At 42.2% G+C, this 12,415-nt stretch overlaps 1 protein-coding gene and 1 long non-coding RNA gene across 7 annotated transcripts in view; one reads left to right on the top strand and one right to left on the bottom strand.

The window, feature by feature from the left end:
• The window catches only part of LOC112655487 (uncharacterized), a 14,353-nt gene extending 4,827 nt beyond the window's left edge, over window positions 1-9,526 (bottom strand). For all 3 annotated transcript variants that reach the window (XR_004818617.2, XR_007412969.1, XR_007412970.1), the window contains exons 1-2: window positions 9,386-9,526; window positions 7,505-7,674 (exon numbers count right to left, since the gene is read on the bottom strand). This is a non-coding gene — a long non-coding RNA (uncharacterized LOC112655487). The remainder of the gene's footprint in view (window positions 1-7,504; window positions 7,675-9,385) is intronic.
• The window catches only part of MTMR4 (myotubularin related protein 4), a 26,049-nt gene extending 13,634 nt beyond the window's left edge, over window positions 1-12,415 (top strand). For all 4 annotated transcript variants that reach the window (XM_025440611.3, XM_025440610.3, XM_025440612.3 and 1 more), the window contains 4 exons: window positions 6,292-7,690; window positions 9,455-9,565; window positions 9,798-9,886; window positions 10,104-12,415. In XM_025440611.3, the coding sequence (XP_025296396.1) occupies window positions 6,292-7,690; window positions 9,455-9,565; window positions 9,798-9,886; window positions 10,104-10,281 (1,777 nt within the window). In that variant the 3' untranslated portion in view covers window positions 10,282-12,415. The remainder of the gene's footprint in view (window positions 1-6,291; window positions 7,691-9,454; window positions 9,566-9,797; window positions 9,887-10,103) is intronic.

Raw genomic sequence — 12,415 nt, 5'->3', positions numbered from 1 at the left:
AACAAAATAGAAAGGACTATTTCAGGAAGGTTTGTGGGAAGGTTTGATTTAGGTATACTGATAGAAGACATTGGGGTACTTGACTATCTTAGTAGTGACCTTTGCTATGTGCACCAATAGCTTCCAGAAGCATCTGATTCTCAGGGAAGTGGGTTCCCAGAAGGGGGTGGCCTTCATATTCTCCCTCAGAAAAACACCAGAATTGAAAGGCAGACATAAAAATTAATCTTCTGACTAATATTTGGGGGTATTAGAATGAGTATTGGTTAAAGAGTAATGCATGTTCCTATTTTTAAAAAGGCTGAACAATGTAAAAGTAGAAAATGAAAGTCTGGGGTGCTTGGGTGGCTGAGTGGTTGAGCATATGCCTTTGGCTCAGGTCCTGAGGTCCTGAGATTGAGTCCCATATCAGGCTCCCTGTAGGGAGCCTGCTGCTCCCTCTACCTATGTCTCTGCCTCTTTCTCTGTATCTCTCATGAATAAATAAATAAAATCTTAAAAAAAAAAAAAACCCACAAAACCAAAGAAAATGAAAGCCCTCCCTCTCAAATCCTTGTCCCCATAGGCATCCATTGCTAACATTTTGGTGCCTGTCCTTCTAGATGTTTATCGCTACATAGATATAGCCACACTGTCACACTCTCGTGTAGAAGCATTTTTGGGGCATCTGGGTGGCTCTGTTGGTTGAACTTCCGACTCTTGATTTCAGCTCAGGTCATAATCTCAGGGTCATGGGGTCGAGCCCTGCATTGGGCTCTGTATTCAGTAGGAAGTCTGCTTGAGATTCTCTTTCTCTCTCCTTCTGCCCCTTCCCTCCATGCTTGCTCATTCTCTCTCTCTCTCAAATAAATAGATAAATCTTAAAAAAAGAAACATTTGTAAGATACAAAAACAATCATATTTTGCATACTGTTCTGCAAGTTGTTTTTCCCATGTTGTAATAGGCTGTCACCCCCTAAAGCACATATAAACCTGTTTTATTGCTTTAGTGGCTGCATTTAACAGTCTAAAATCAGAGTGTAGCATAATTTATGTAACCAGTTTCCTATTGCTAATTTAGGTGATTTCTGGCTTTTTACAAATATCATTATTGGGAATGCTATAATTAACATCCTTAATTATATGTATGTTCTTAAAAACAATTGTGGTAAAATACATATAATATTTACTATCTGAACCATTTTTAAGTATATAGTTCACTAGTATTACCTTATATGTGTATCTTTGCATTTGTGTTAATACTTTTTTTTTTTTTAATTTTTATTTACTTATGATAGTCACAGAGAGAGAGAGAGGCAGAAACACAGGCAGAGGGAGAAGCAGGCTCCATGCACCGGGAGCCAAACCGCTGCGCCACCCAGGGATCCCTGTGTTAATACTTTTGCCAGATAAATTCCTAGAAATGAAAGTTAAAGGGATAGGTACATTTCAAATTTCGATCTTTGTTTATTGGTGGAAGATTCTTAAAGTTAAAATATAACTTAAATTGTTAGTTAAGGGGATCCCTGGGTGGCTCAGTGGTTTAGTGCCTGCCTTTGGCCCAGAGTGCGATCCTGGAGTCCCGGGATCGAGTCCCGCATCGGGCTCCCGGCATGGAGCCTGCTTCTCCCTCCTCCTGTGTCTCTGCCTCTCTCTCTGTGTGTGTCTATGACGAATAAATAAATAAATAAATCTTAAACAAAATTTGTTGGTTAAATATTATAAAGGATAACAAAAACCCACCCCTCTAAATTATTGGTTTTAGAATGTTGAGTCCATGGTCAAGGGCTCACGGATAGGCTTCAGGAATTCTGTGATTTTCTTCTTTCCTAAACTATGCAGAATTTGGGTACAGGTTCGTAAGTTTACTTTTCCAGGGAGAGGGTCCAGAACTTATCAAATTCTCAGTACATTCTATCACGTATTTAAAAATCACTCCCTTAAATTAGTATCTAATTTTTCCCATTTAAAAAAAATATTTTATTTATTTATTTAAGAGGGAGAGAGAGAGCATGAGCCAGGCAAGGGGCATTGGGAGAGGGAGAAGCACAGCACAGCAGGGAGTCCAATGTGGGACTTGATCCTAGGACCACAGTCAAGCTGAAGTCAGATACTTAACCGACTGAGCCACCCAGGTGCCCCTAATATCTAATATTTCAATTCAGTAAATGTTTCTTTAATACCTATTAGTTGCCTAATACTGTACAAGTTTGTGGGCGATACCAAAGAAATAGAAGATATTGATCCTATTTAGGATACTTTTTTTTTTTAAGATTTTATTTATTCATGAGAGACACAGAGAGAGAGAGAGGTGGAGACACAGGCAGAGGGCTGTAGAGCCCGACGTGGGACTCTACCCCGGGTCTCCAGGGTCACACCCTGGGCCAAAGGCGGTGCTAAGCCGCAGAGCCACCCGGGCTGCCCTATATAGGATACTTTTAAAAAGCTGTAATAAGACAGATATAGGACAACTAGAGATCAGTTCTAAGCATCTAAGCAAATAAGAATATGTGTAGTTCAAAGCTATTGGGAGAAATGAGAATTTAGAAGGAGGTCATTTGGTGACTGTTTACTTAGAGAAGTTTTCTTTCTTTCTTTCTTTTTTTTTTTAAGATTTTATTTATTTATTCATGACACACACACACACAGAAAGAGAGGCAGAGACACAAGGCAGAGGGAGAAGGAGTCTCCATGCAGGGAACCTCATGTGGGACTCGATCCCAGGTCTCCAGGATCACACCTTGGGCTGAAGGTGGCGCTAAACCGCTGAGCCACCCGAGCTGCCCACTTAGAGAAGTTTTCATGGAAGACCTGGCAGGAGCCTTGGCTACTTGTGTCTTTAGCATCTGGCTCAGGGCCTGGCACATAATAGGTGCTTTAGTAAATAAATGCTTAAATGAACAAACGAATGGAATGAAGGGAGTTGTGAGCTTGGTAACAAGGTAGTGGAGAGGGGTCCAAAGGAATTTGATAGGGGCACCTGGTGGCTCAGTCAATTAACCATCTGCCTTCAGCTCAAGTCTTGATCCTGGGATGGAGCCCCACATCAGACTTCCTGCTCCGCGGGGAGTCTGCTTCTCCCTTTCCTTCTGCCCCCCACTCGTGCACTCTCTTTCTCTCTCAAAATAAATTAAAAAATCTTTAAAACAAAACAAAACAATTGGTTGCATGAAAGATAGTTTTTTTTTTTAATTTTTACTTATTTATGATAGTCACAGAGAGAGAGAGAGAGAGACAGAGACACAGGCAGAGGGAGAAGCAGGCTCCATGCACTGGGAGCCCGCTGTGGGACTCGATCCCGGGCCTCCGGGATCGCGCCCTGGGCCAAAGGCAGGCGCCAAACCGCTGCGCCACCCGGGGATCCCGAAAGATAGTTTTAAGAGCAAAAGTACCTCTCCAGAGCTGGGAGGGACTAGAAAGGGGCCATTTTGAGGAATAGAAATGAATACAGGATAGTTCATTGAAGGCTTAAATATTACCCTGAGTTTATTTTGATTCACTTGTCAATAGTAATGCACTGTAGGAAGTCATTGTGACCTGGTGACAATGGGATTTCTGGAGAATGAGTCAGTGAGATGGGTAGTTGGAAGCACAGAGATCAGCCAACACTGTTGTAATTTAGATAGAAGAGTTTGGAAAAGAGAAAGGATTAAAATCGGAGACTTTATAGAGAAGGCATTAGCAGATTAGGAGTGACTGAATGTGGGAGGAGTGTAGAAGTGTAGAGTAGAGGGTGCCTGTCAAAGACAGGTCCTAAGTCTCTGAGTTTAGAAACTAGGTGGATATTAGTACCAACTGAAAGACATTGGGAAGTTGAGAAGACAAGTCAGTTTGGGCAGGAGGAGAAGATACAGGCAGGTTGCGATTGATATATTATCAAAGGCTATAGGCCTTTGGAGAGTTGGATGGAGATAGATTTGGGGGACCAAGTAGTATGCAAAATAAAAAAAAGCTTTAACAGCTCACCTGACTTAACCTTTGGTTCTCTCTTTCCCTAGATCAAAAATGTCCTGCCCTTTTTAATTTTTCCATTGAAGTCCCAACACACACACACACACACACACACACACAAAAAGAAGTCCCAACACAGTCTGCTATCCTCAGCTCAAATCCTACTCTCTCTATGTAGCCTTCCCTGACCATCCTAGCTGGATGGGTTGTCTTTGTTCTAATCTCCTCAGGCATTATTTTCTCTACCAGCATTATTATTATTATTATTATTTTAAAAGATTTTATTTATTTATTTTAGAGAGAGGGAGAGAGAACATATGTGAGCAGAGGGATGGGCAGAGGGAGAGAGAGAATCTCAGGCCGACTCTGCACTTATTGTGGAGCCCAACAGAGGGCTCCAACCCATGACCCTGGGATCGTGACCTAAACCTAAACCAAGAGTCAGTTGCTTAACCAACTGAGCCACCCAAGTGCCCCTCTGCCAGAATTATTGATTAATTTTTTTGTGCAGGTAGGAATCAGCTGTGGAGGATGGCAGGTTGTTGATATTGTTGAATTTGGGTCAAGAATACATGGGAAGTCTTTATATTTTTCTACTTTTGTATGTCTGAAAGTTTCCATAATAAAAAAGTAAAACAAAAACCCAAGTTAGCTGTGGGTACTTTTTAAATATACAGATATCTGGTTCTCACTCTTCACCATTCTTATTCACAGGTCTTAGATGGGCCTGATTGTTTGTAGATCTAGAAGACTTATAGGAGCCCCTAATGTATACCAAACATTGAACCCTACTGATCTGTTTCATTCAGTTGATACCTAGCAGTGGACACTTGATGTTAGATTTTAAGCTCGTTTATTCATTTCTCAAATTGTTTGGGGGGATCCCTGGGTGGCTCAGCAGTTTAGTGCCTGTCTTCGGCCCAGGGCATGATCCTGGAGTCCCAGGATCAAGTCCCACATTGGGCTCCCTGCATGGAGCCTGCTTCTCCCTCTGCCTGTGTCTCTCATGAATAAATAAATAAAATCTTTAAAAAAAAATTGTTTGATTGGTGCTAGGGATTCAAATCAGAGACAGAGCTGCCCTCAAGGCACTTTCATAGCAGGAGATAAACAAGTAAACAGGAAGTACAACAATATGGGAAGTACTGAGCAATGTGCTTTGCAGTGGATTATTTTGTTTAATCTTCACGATGGCTTTAAGAGGTAGGTACCATTACCTGAGGGAACTAGGCTTAGAGAAGTTAAGGTTGCATAGTTAAAAATTTGCCAGGCTGGGATTTGAGCCCGGGCTATGGGACTCCAGAGACTATAATCAGCACCATTGCTATTGCCTTCCTGGAATTTCATACAAAACAAACAAACAAATAAATAATCAAAATTGATCCCAAAAGTAAAATCACTCATAAAAATATTTAAAAAACATATTAAGTTTCAAAAGCCAAACACTTAAAAAATCAGCTGTATTTTAACTCAAACTTTGAGGGATTTTTCTGTATGGGTGGAACTGACCAAAGCATCTGGAAATAGGAGTCTAGTTAAGTCTCCACTGTTACCTGGCAAGTTTCCCTGAAGCATTCATTGTTCTAAGGACTTTTGAAATGTGTTAAAAATCAGACATTCTTGAAAATGTCTGTTACCCGTTTGGTGTGCATGAATGCCTCTAGAACTCCTGAGTGCTTTATCCTAGGGGAAGTTTCCATGGTGACTTAGGACTCCAAACATACACTGCTGCTAAGTTGGTTGTAAAAGGCTGTCTTGGTTACTACTGTGAGGAAGGGATCATTTATAATAAAGAAAGGAGTAAAAATGACAAGTTGTGAGTGTAGTCTTAGTAAGTTGGTTGTAGGCCGCCTGTAGTTTGAATCCTCATAGCATCTCTATAAGGTATAATTTATGATAATCATTTTATAGGGGAGGAAATCACGTCTAGAAGGTTAAATAATTTACCTGTAGCTGTACGGCTAATCAGTATCAGAACCAATATCATCTAGCTCCAAAACTTTTCCTTCCTACTGTGTGTGACAGAGGCAGTTGGTTGTGAGATTTATGATTCAGGTGTAGTCCTGGTTGGTATTGCAGATATAGAGGGCATTGAAATAATGGGAGTGGTTGAGATTGTCCAGGGAGATTGTGTAGGGTGAGGACTGATAAAAGCTGGGGATGGATCCTGGGTTCTGGAGGACAGAGCTCATGTCCTTCGCTTTTTGCACAGTAAACTTGTTGCAGTGAACATTGGTTCTTTGTAATCTAAAATGTGATTTCTTATGAACTCTGGCTTTGATGTTGCTTTGGTGGTCTGATTCTATATATTGGAGATGGCTCCCATTTACTGACCTGGAGATGTTGTGTTTGTCATTCCAGATTACCTAAAACCAGATCTATGGATGATCTGCTTTCTGCCTGTGACACAAGCAGCCCCCTGACCCGCACGTCCAGTGACCCTAACCTCAATAACCACTGTCAGGAGACCAGAGTAGGCCTGGAGCCCTGGCATAGCAATCCTGAGGGATCAGAGACCTTTGTGGAATCTGGGATAGGAGGTCCTCAGCAGACCGTAGGAGAAATAGGTCTTCCTTCCTCTCTGCCCAGCAGCCAGAAAGACTACTTGAGCAATAAACCTTTCAAGAGTCATGGAAGCTGTTCTCCAAGTTACAAACTGCTTAGTACTGCAGTGCCCCAGGGAATGAAGAGTAACGTCTCTGATCCTGAGATCAAAGTCCTAGAAGAGACTAAGGAACCAGCTCCAGACCCTCCTGCCTCCAATGAGCTGAGTAGGACTTTAGATGGCACGGAGGAGCCACCTGAACATTGTCCTGAAAAAGAAGCTGTCAGTACACTCTCTGAAGTTGTTTCCAACAAATGTAATGGAGTTTGTGATTTTCCCGAGTCTTCCCAGGACTCCCTTACTGGTGCCCCCCAGCGGGCCTTGCTAGATTCCATGCTAGGTGTGCCCTTCAGATGCGTTCCAGATCACAGTCTGGGCACCCTTTGCAGCCCACTGAGTGCTACCTGCCAAACTCCTCCAGAGCCAAGCACTGACTTCCTCAGCCAGGATCCCCCAGGGTCTGTGGCAAGTATCTCCCACCAGGAACAGCCTAGTTCTGTGCCAGAGCTGATTCATAGGGAGGAATACACTGGCAAAAGAGGGAATAATAGGAATGGGCAGTTATTGGAAAATCCTCGCTTTGGCAAAGTGCCATTGGAATTGACCCGAAAGCCAATTTCTCAGAGCCAGATCAGTGAGTTCTCTTTTTTAGGATCCAACTGGGACAGCTTCCAAGGGATGGTGACTTCATTCCCAAGTGGGGAGACCACTCCTCGGCGGCTGCTTTCCTATGGCTGTTGTAGCAAGAGGTCAAACAACAAGCAAGTGCGGGCAACAGGGCCCTGCTTTGGGGGCCAGTGGGCTCAGAGAGAAGGGGTGAAGTCACCAGTCTGTTCTAGTCATTCCAATGGACACTGTACTGGTCCAGGAGGAAAAAACAACCGGATGTGGTTTTCCAGTCATCCAAAGCAGGTCTCCGGCACAAAGCCTGTTCCACTGAGCTGCCCTTCTCCAGTGCCTCCTCTTTACCTGGATGATGATGGACTCCCCTTTCCCACGGATGTGATCCAGCATAGATTACGGCAAATTGAAGCAGGGTACAAGCAAGAGGTGGAGCAGCTACGTCGACAAGTGCGTGAGCTTCAGATGAGGCTGGATATCCGTCACTGCTGTGCCCCTCCAGCAGAGCCCCCTATGGACTATGAGGATGATTTTGTAAGTATTCACTACTGCTGTCCATCCATTTGTTTATTTATCCAGCCTTCCATCCACTCAACATTTATTCATTGGGTACTTGCTATGTGGCACTGTGTTAGGTGGTCGGGCTATAGGATGAAGGACATAGTCTCTGCTTTCAAGGAGCTCACAGTGTATTGGGAGAGATAAGCAGACAACTAGAATGATGTTCTTAGGTGTTACCATGGAAGTAAGTATCAGGTATTGGGGGCTGGGGTGGAGTGAAGGCTTTCCTGAGAAGAAAAGTTTGAGTTGAGTGCTGAAGAATTTGTTATTTTTCACTAGGTAGACAGTGAAAAGGAAATACGATTCTCAAAAGCATGGAGGCAATAAGTACTCCAATGGGATGGCTTGGACGAAGGGGTAGGGGTTTGTGTGTGTGTGTGTGTGTGTGTGTGTGTGTGTGTGTGTACACGTGCATGTACAGATGTGCTGGGACCATTAGGGAGGGAGTTGGGTAGTGAGGCAGGAGCTTATATTGGAGAAGTAGACAGGGATTGGAAAGGTCAGCTTGAGATCCCTTCTTGTTCTACCCTCAAGGCAGCAGAATTTTTGGCCACTATCATGATCAGAATTGTATTTTAATAATACTCCCCTAGCAATAATGTGTCAAGTGGATAAGGCAGTTGAAACCTAGGTTGGGAGGCTGGTTAAAATGTTTTGGAATAATCCAAGTGAGAAATGATGAGGACTGTCTAGGCTTCACTGTGTTGGGAGCCCTACAGTTTGGGCACAGAATTCTTGGGGAGCTTCTAGGAGTCACCTTCTTGGCCACAATATCCTATCATCAACACAGATACTTCCCTTCCTCCTGTTAAGACATTCCCACTTGCCTGCCGCTCACTTGCTGGGATGAGATGGTCAGGGCTAACAACTTACTATTCAGGGGTAATGGTTTAAAACAGGAGTCAGTGAACTCTCTTTGATAAGGGGCCATATATTAAATACTTTAGACTTTGTTGGACATACAGTCTCTGTCCCACCTGTTTGACTCTGCTGTTACAGTATAAAAGTAGCCAAAAACATACATCAGTAAATAAGTGTGGTTGTCTTCCAATATACCTTGATTACAAAAAAGGCAGTGGGCTAGATTTGGCCTGTGGGCCATAGTTTGTGAACCCTGGTTTAGAATGTAATGAGAAATATCGCCACACTGTGATAAAGTATATTGGTTAAGAGCATGGATCTGAAGGCAAAGTTCAAGTCGACCCTTGAACAACTCAGGGGTTAAGGTGCTGACCTCTTGTGTAGTCAAAAATCCACATATAACTTTAACTTAACCACAGGTAGCCTACTGTTGACCAGAAGCATTACTGATAATACAGTCAATTAACATATATTTTGTATGTTAGATATATTGTATGCAGTATTCTTATAGTAAAGTAAGCTGGAAAAAAGAAAATGTTATTAAGAAAATTATAAGAAAGAAAAAAATCCATAGTAATGTACTGTATTTCTTGAAAAGTATCTGCACCCAAGTGGACCCATGCAATTCAAACCTGTGTTGTTCAAGGATCAACTGTACTAGGTTTAAATTTCAGGCTTATTACTATCTCTTGACTTTCTCAGGGCTTAGTTTCCTTATTTGTAAAATAGGGATGATAATAATAGTACACATCATAAGATTCTTGGGACGAATTAAAGTTCATGCATGTAATGTACTTAGAATAGTACCTGATGCACAGTAAACAGTAAATGTTAGTGATGGTGAAGATGGTGCTGAGATCTTTGCCTTTTCTTCAGACATGTTTGAAGGAGTCAGATGGCAGTGATATTGAAGATTTTGGCTCTGATCACAGTGAGGACTGCCTTTCTGAAGCAAGCTGGGAACCTGTTGATAAGAAAGAGACTGAGGTATGTGCAGGCGAATGCATACTTACATGAAGCATCGAGTCCTCATATTTCTCAGAGACGAGTGGCACGCTATAGATGAAGCTCTCTCCTAGATGAATGTCTTTTTAGACAAGTAGTGGCCAAGTAGAAAGACAGATCTTGTTGATGTCTCCTGGGATGCTTTCCTTGCTGCAGTGTTGCGCTTCCACTTGGTTGACAAGGACCTGGAATTTTTCCTTGTGCCTTCTGTTAGGTGACTCGCTGGGTTCCAGACCATATGGCATCACATTGCTATAACTGTGACTGTGAATTCTGGTTGGCCAAACGAAGACACCACTGCAGGTAAGATGTTCTGTATGATTCTGTATGGCTCATAAAGCAGTGACATACACGTATGTAAGCTAAACTGAGTTAATCTGAAAACGGATATATCTTTATCAGGATAATTTTTTTGTTTTCGTCCAACTTTTCTCTTTATTATTCATGTAAGGCCTTTGCAAGTGTTATTTCTTCTCAGTACACAGGCATTTCTGATGAACTCTTCTTTGTGCTTTGGCAGAAATTGTGGGAATGTGTTTTGTGCTGGCTGCTGCCACCTGAAGTTGCCCATTCCTGATCAACAACTCTATGACCCAGTTCTCGTCTGTAACTCATGTTACGAACACATCCAAGTATCTCGTGCCAGGGAACTCATGAGCCAACATCTGAAGAAACCCATTGCTACAGCTTCCAGCTGAATGCCAGAGGAGATGACCTGTCCAATTTTAGCAGGTTTGAAGGGAGGATCTGCTTCAGGTGTAGTTTTGAAGGTTCCTTGGTGTGGTGGCTCATGAAATCACAGAGCTCAAAGATACCGTCTTGAGAAATCCTCCTTGGTACCATGAGACTGGAGCAGAGGAATTCCAATTTGGCAGGAGGTCTTAACTGGTGAGACCCTCACCTTGGGGTAATGGTCCTGGATCCAGACCCAGAGTCTGGAAGCTTCATTTGAGTTGGTGACTCCCGCTTTTCTCCTGGGGGGGGGATGGGGTGGGGGGTATGTGTGTCACAAGATGATGATTTCATAAATACTGCCTGATGATGTGTGCCCCAAACAGCAATAGAAAGGCATATGTATAACCAAACTCCAAGTGATAAACAGATCCATCTCTCTTCCACCTTGAAAAAAAGCAGATTCTAGTATATAAGATAGGAATTCCTATCCTATTTGAAATGAACTATATCCTGTTCCTCTGTGCTCTGTATCTGTGCATGAAGGCTCAGTCTTTAGAGGCACTCCCTCTAGTTGCAGTAGTTCTGTCTTTCTGTGGAGTTTGGGTTAAAGATTGGTTCAGTAAGTGGAGGTTTTGCTGTATTTTTCACTTGGCTCATTAGCCAGCATCAGTGAATATTCAGTTTAGAGGGACAGTTCCTAAGGAGTGAGACACTTTTGGGAGCAGAGGAAAACTCTGCTTATGTTCAGTCCGGGCAAAAATCAGTTATTTTGAGCTGTGAAGGCAGTAGTCGTGGTTACTCAGTGGCAGCTCTTGAGGTATGCACTGTGAGAAATGAGAAGGGAAAAGCAGAAATGATCCTTGTCAAATATTTTCTGATTGTGCCCTGCTCTTTGCGCCTGACTTTTCCTAGTTGTCCTGGTGCTAACACAGGAGTTACACCTTGATCCTCTCCTGGCATGAAAATAAAACAATGGTTTTTTTGTTGTTATTGTTCCACGGCCCACTTCCCTCATGTTGTCTTTCCCTTGGCTGCTGCCTCCTCTGGGTCACACTGCTTCTTATCCTGAACACTTGACACCTCAAGGGTAGAATTTAGCATTTGGTTTTTACCTCCTAGAATATGCTGTTTGGTATGTGAGGGTTTCAGTACAAATGCTGCTGTCTATTTCTGTGCACTTAACAATGGAACCCAAACAGAAGAGAATAAAGCCTTGATACCAAAATTGGGGGAGAAGATGTGTCCATTTGGACCAAACATTGTTTTTCTTTGTTTTGTTTCATCTTAATATGTACCAGTGGCACTTAACCAAAAGATACAGTGATATAGCCATGTACTGTGGTTGGGACAGATATAGTCTCCTTGACCTGTAATGAAACCACTAGTATTTCCTTTATACATTTTCCTTAATCCATTGGTGTATAAAAGGTAAATTACACTTAGGCTTATCCTGTTTTAAAACTATGGTAGCTGTCTGTCTAACTGCTACTTTAATGTTGCTTCCTAGAAAAAAAAAATTCATTTGAAAATAAAGAGGATCTGCATTTAGAACAAGAATTGTTACTTGTCCTGACCTTTCCTTCAGTCCTACAGAGAAGCATCTGTGCTTTTATACTTGTCATGGATGTAACCTAAAAAGTTTTGGCGTATTTAGGTCAGCCTAGCAGAACTTTTTTTTTTTTTTTTTTGTTTAAATGGAGTTGAATAATGGAGATTTGTGTCTGGGAAATTCCTGAGATCATTGAAAAAGTAACAAACTATTCCTTGTCTCTGATACATAAAATTCTCCTAAGCATTTTCTCAATCATTAAAATTTACTGCCAGTTTCGAGTGGCTTTTTAATTAACTTGACTTTCATTGCACCTCACTCTGCCCATTTTCAGGGGGAGTAGGATTGGTAACATTTGAGGAGACTGTATCTTGTCTACTTTGTGTGGCTGTTTTGAGGGACTGTCCCATCAGTAAACATACTGCATGGCCTTGGAGAGAGACTCTGGGCTCGTGGCTCAGAGGTATTCATCAAATACTCCTTTCAGAGCTCTTGTGGGTGTAAGTGACATGATGTGGCCAAAAATCCAAACTGTGCAGTTGCGTTGTGACAAACATGCAATGTGCTGTAAAAACTCAATACAATTTAAATAAAATCTCTATATTAGT

The sequence above is a fragment of the Canis lupus genome, chromosome 9 (genome assembly GCF_003254725.2).
Source record: "Canis lupus dingo isolate Sandy chromosome 9, ASM325472v2, whole genome shotgun sequence".
Taxonomy (NCBI): Eukaryota; Metazoa; Chordata; class Mammalia; order Carnivora; family Canidae; genus Canis; species Canis lupus.
The sequence above is the reverse complement of the archived record's forward strand: the minus strand, read 5'-3'. Positions and strand labels throughout refer to the sequence as shown.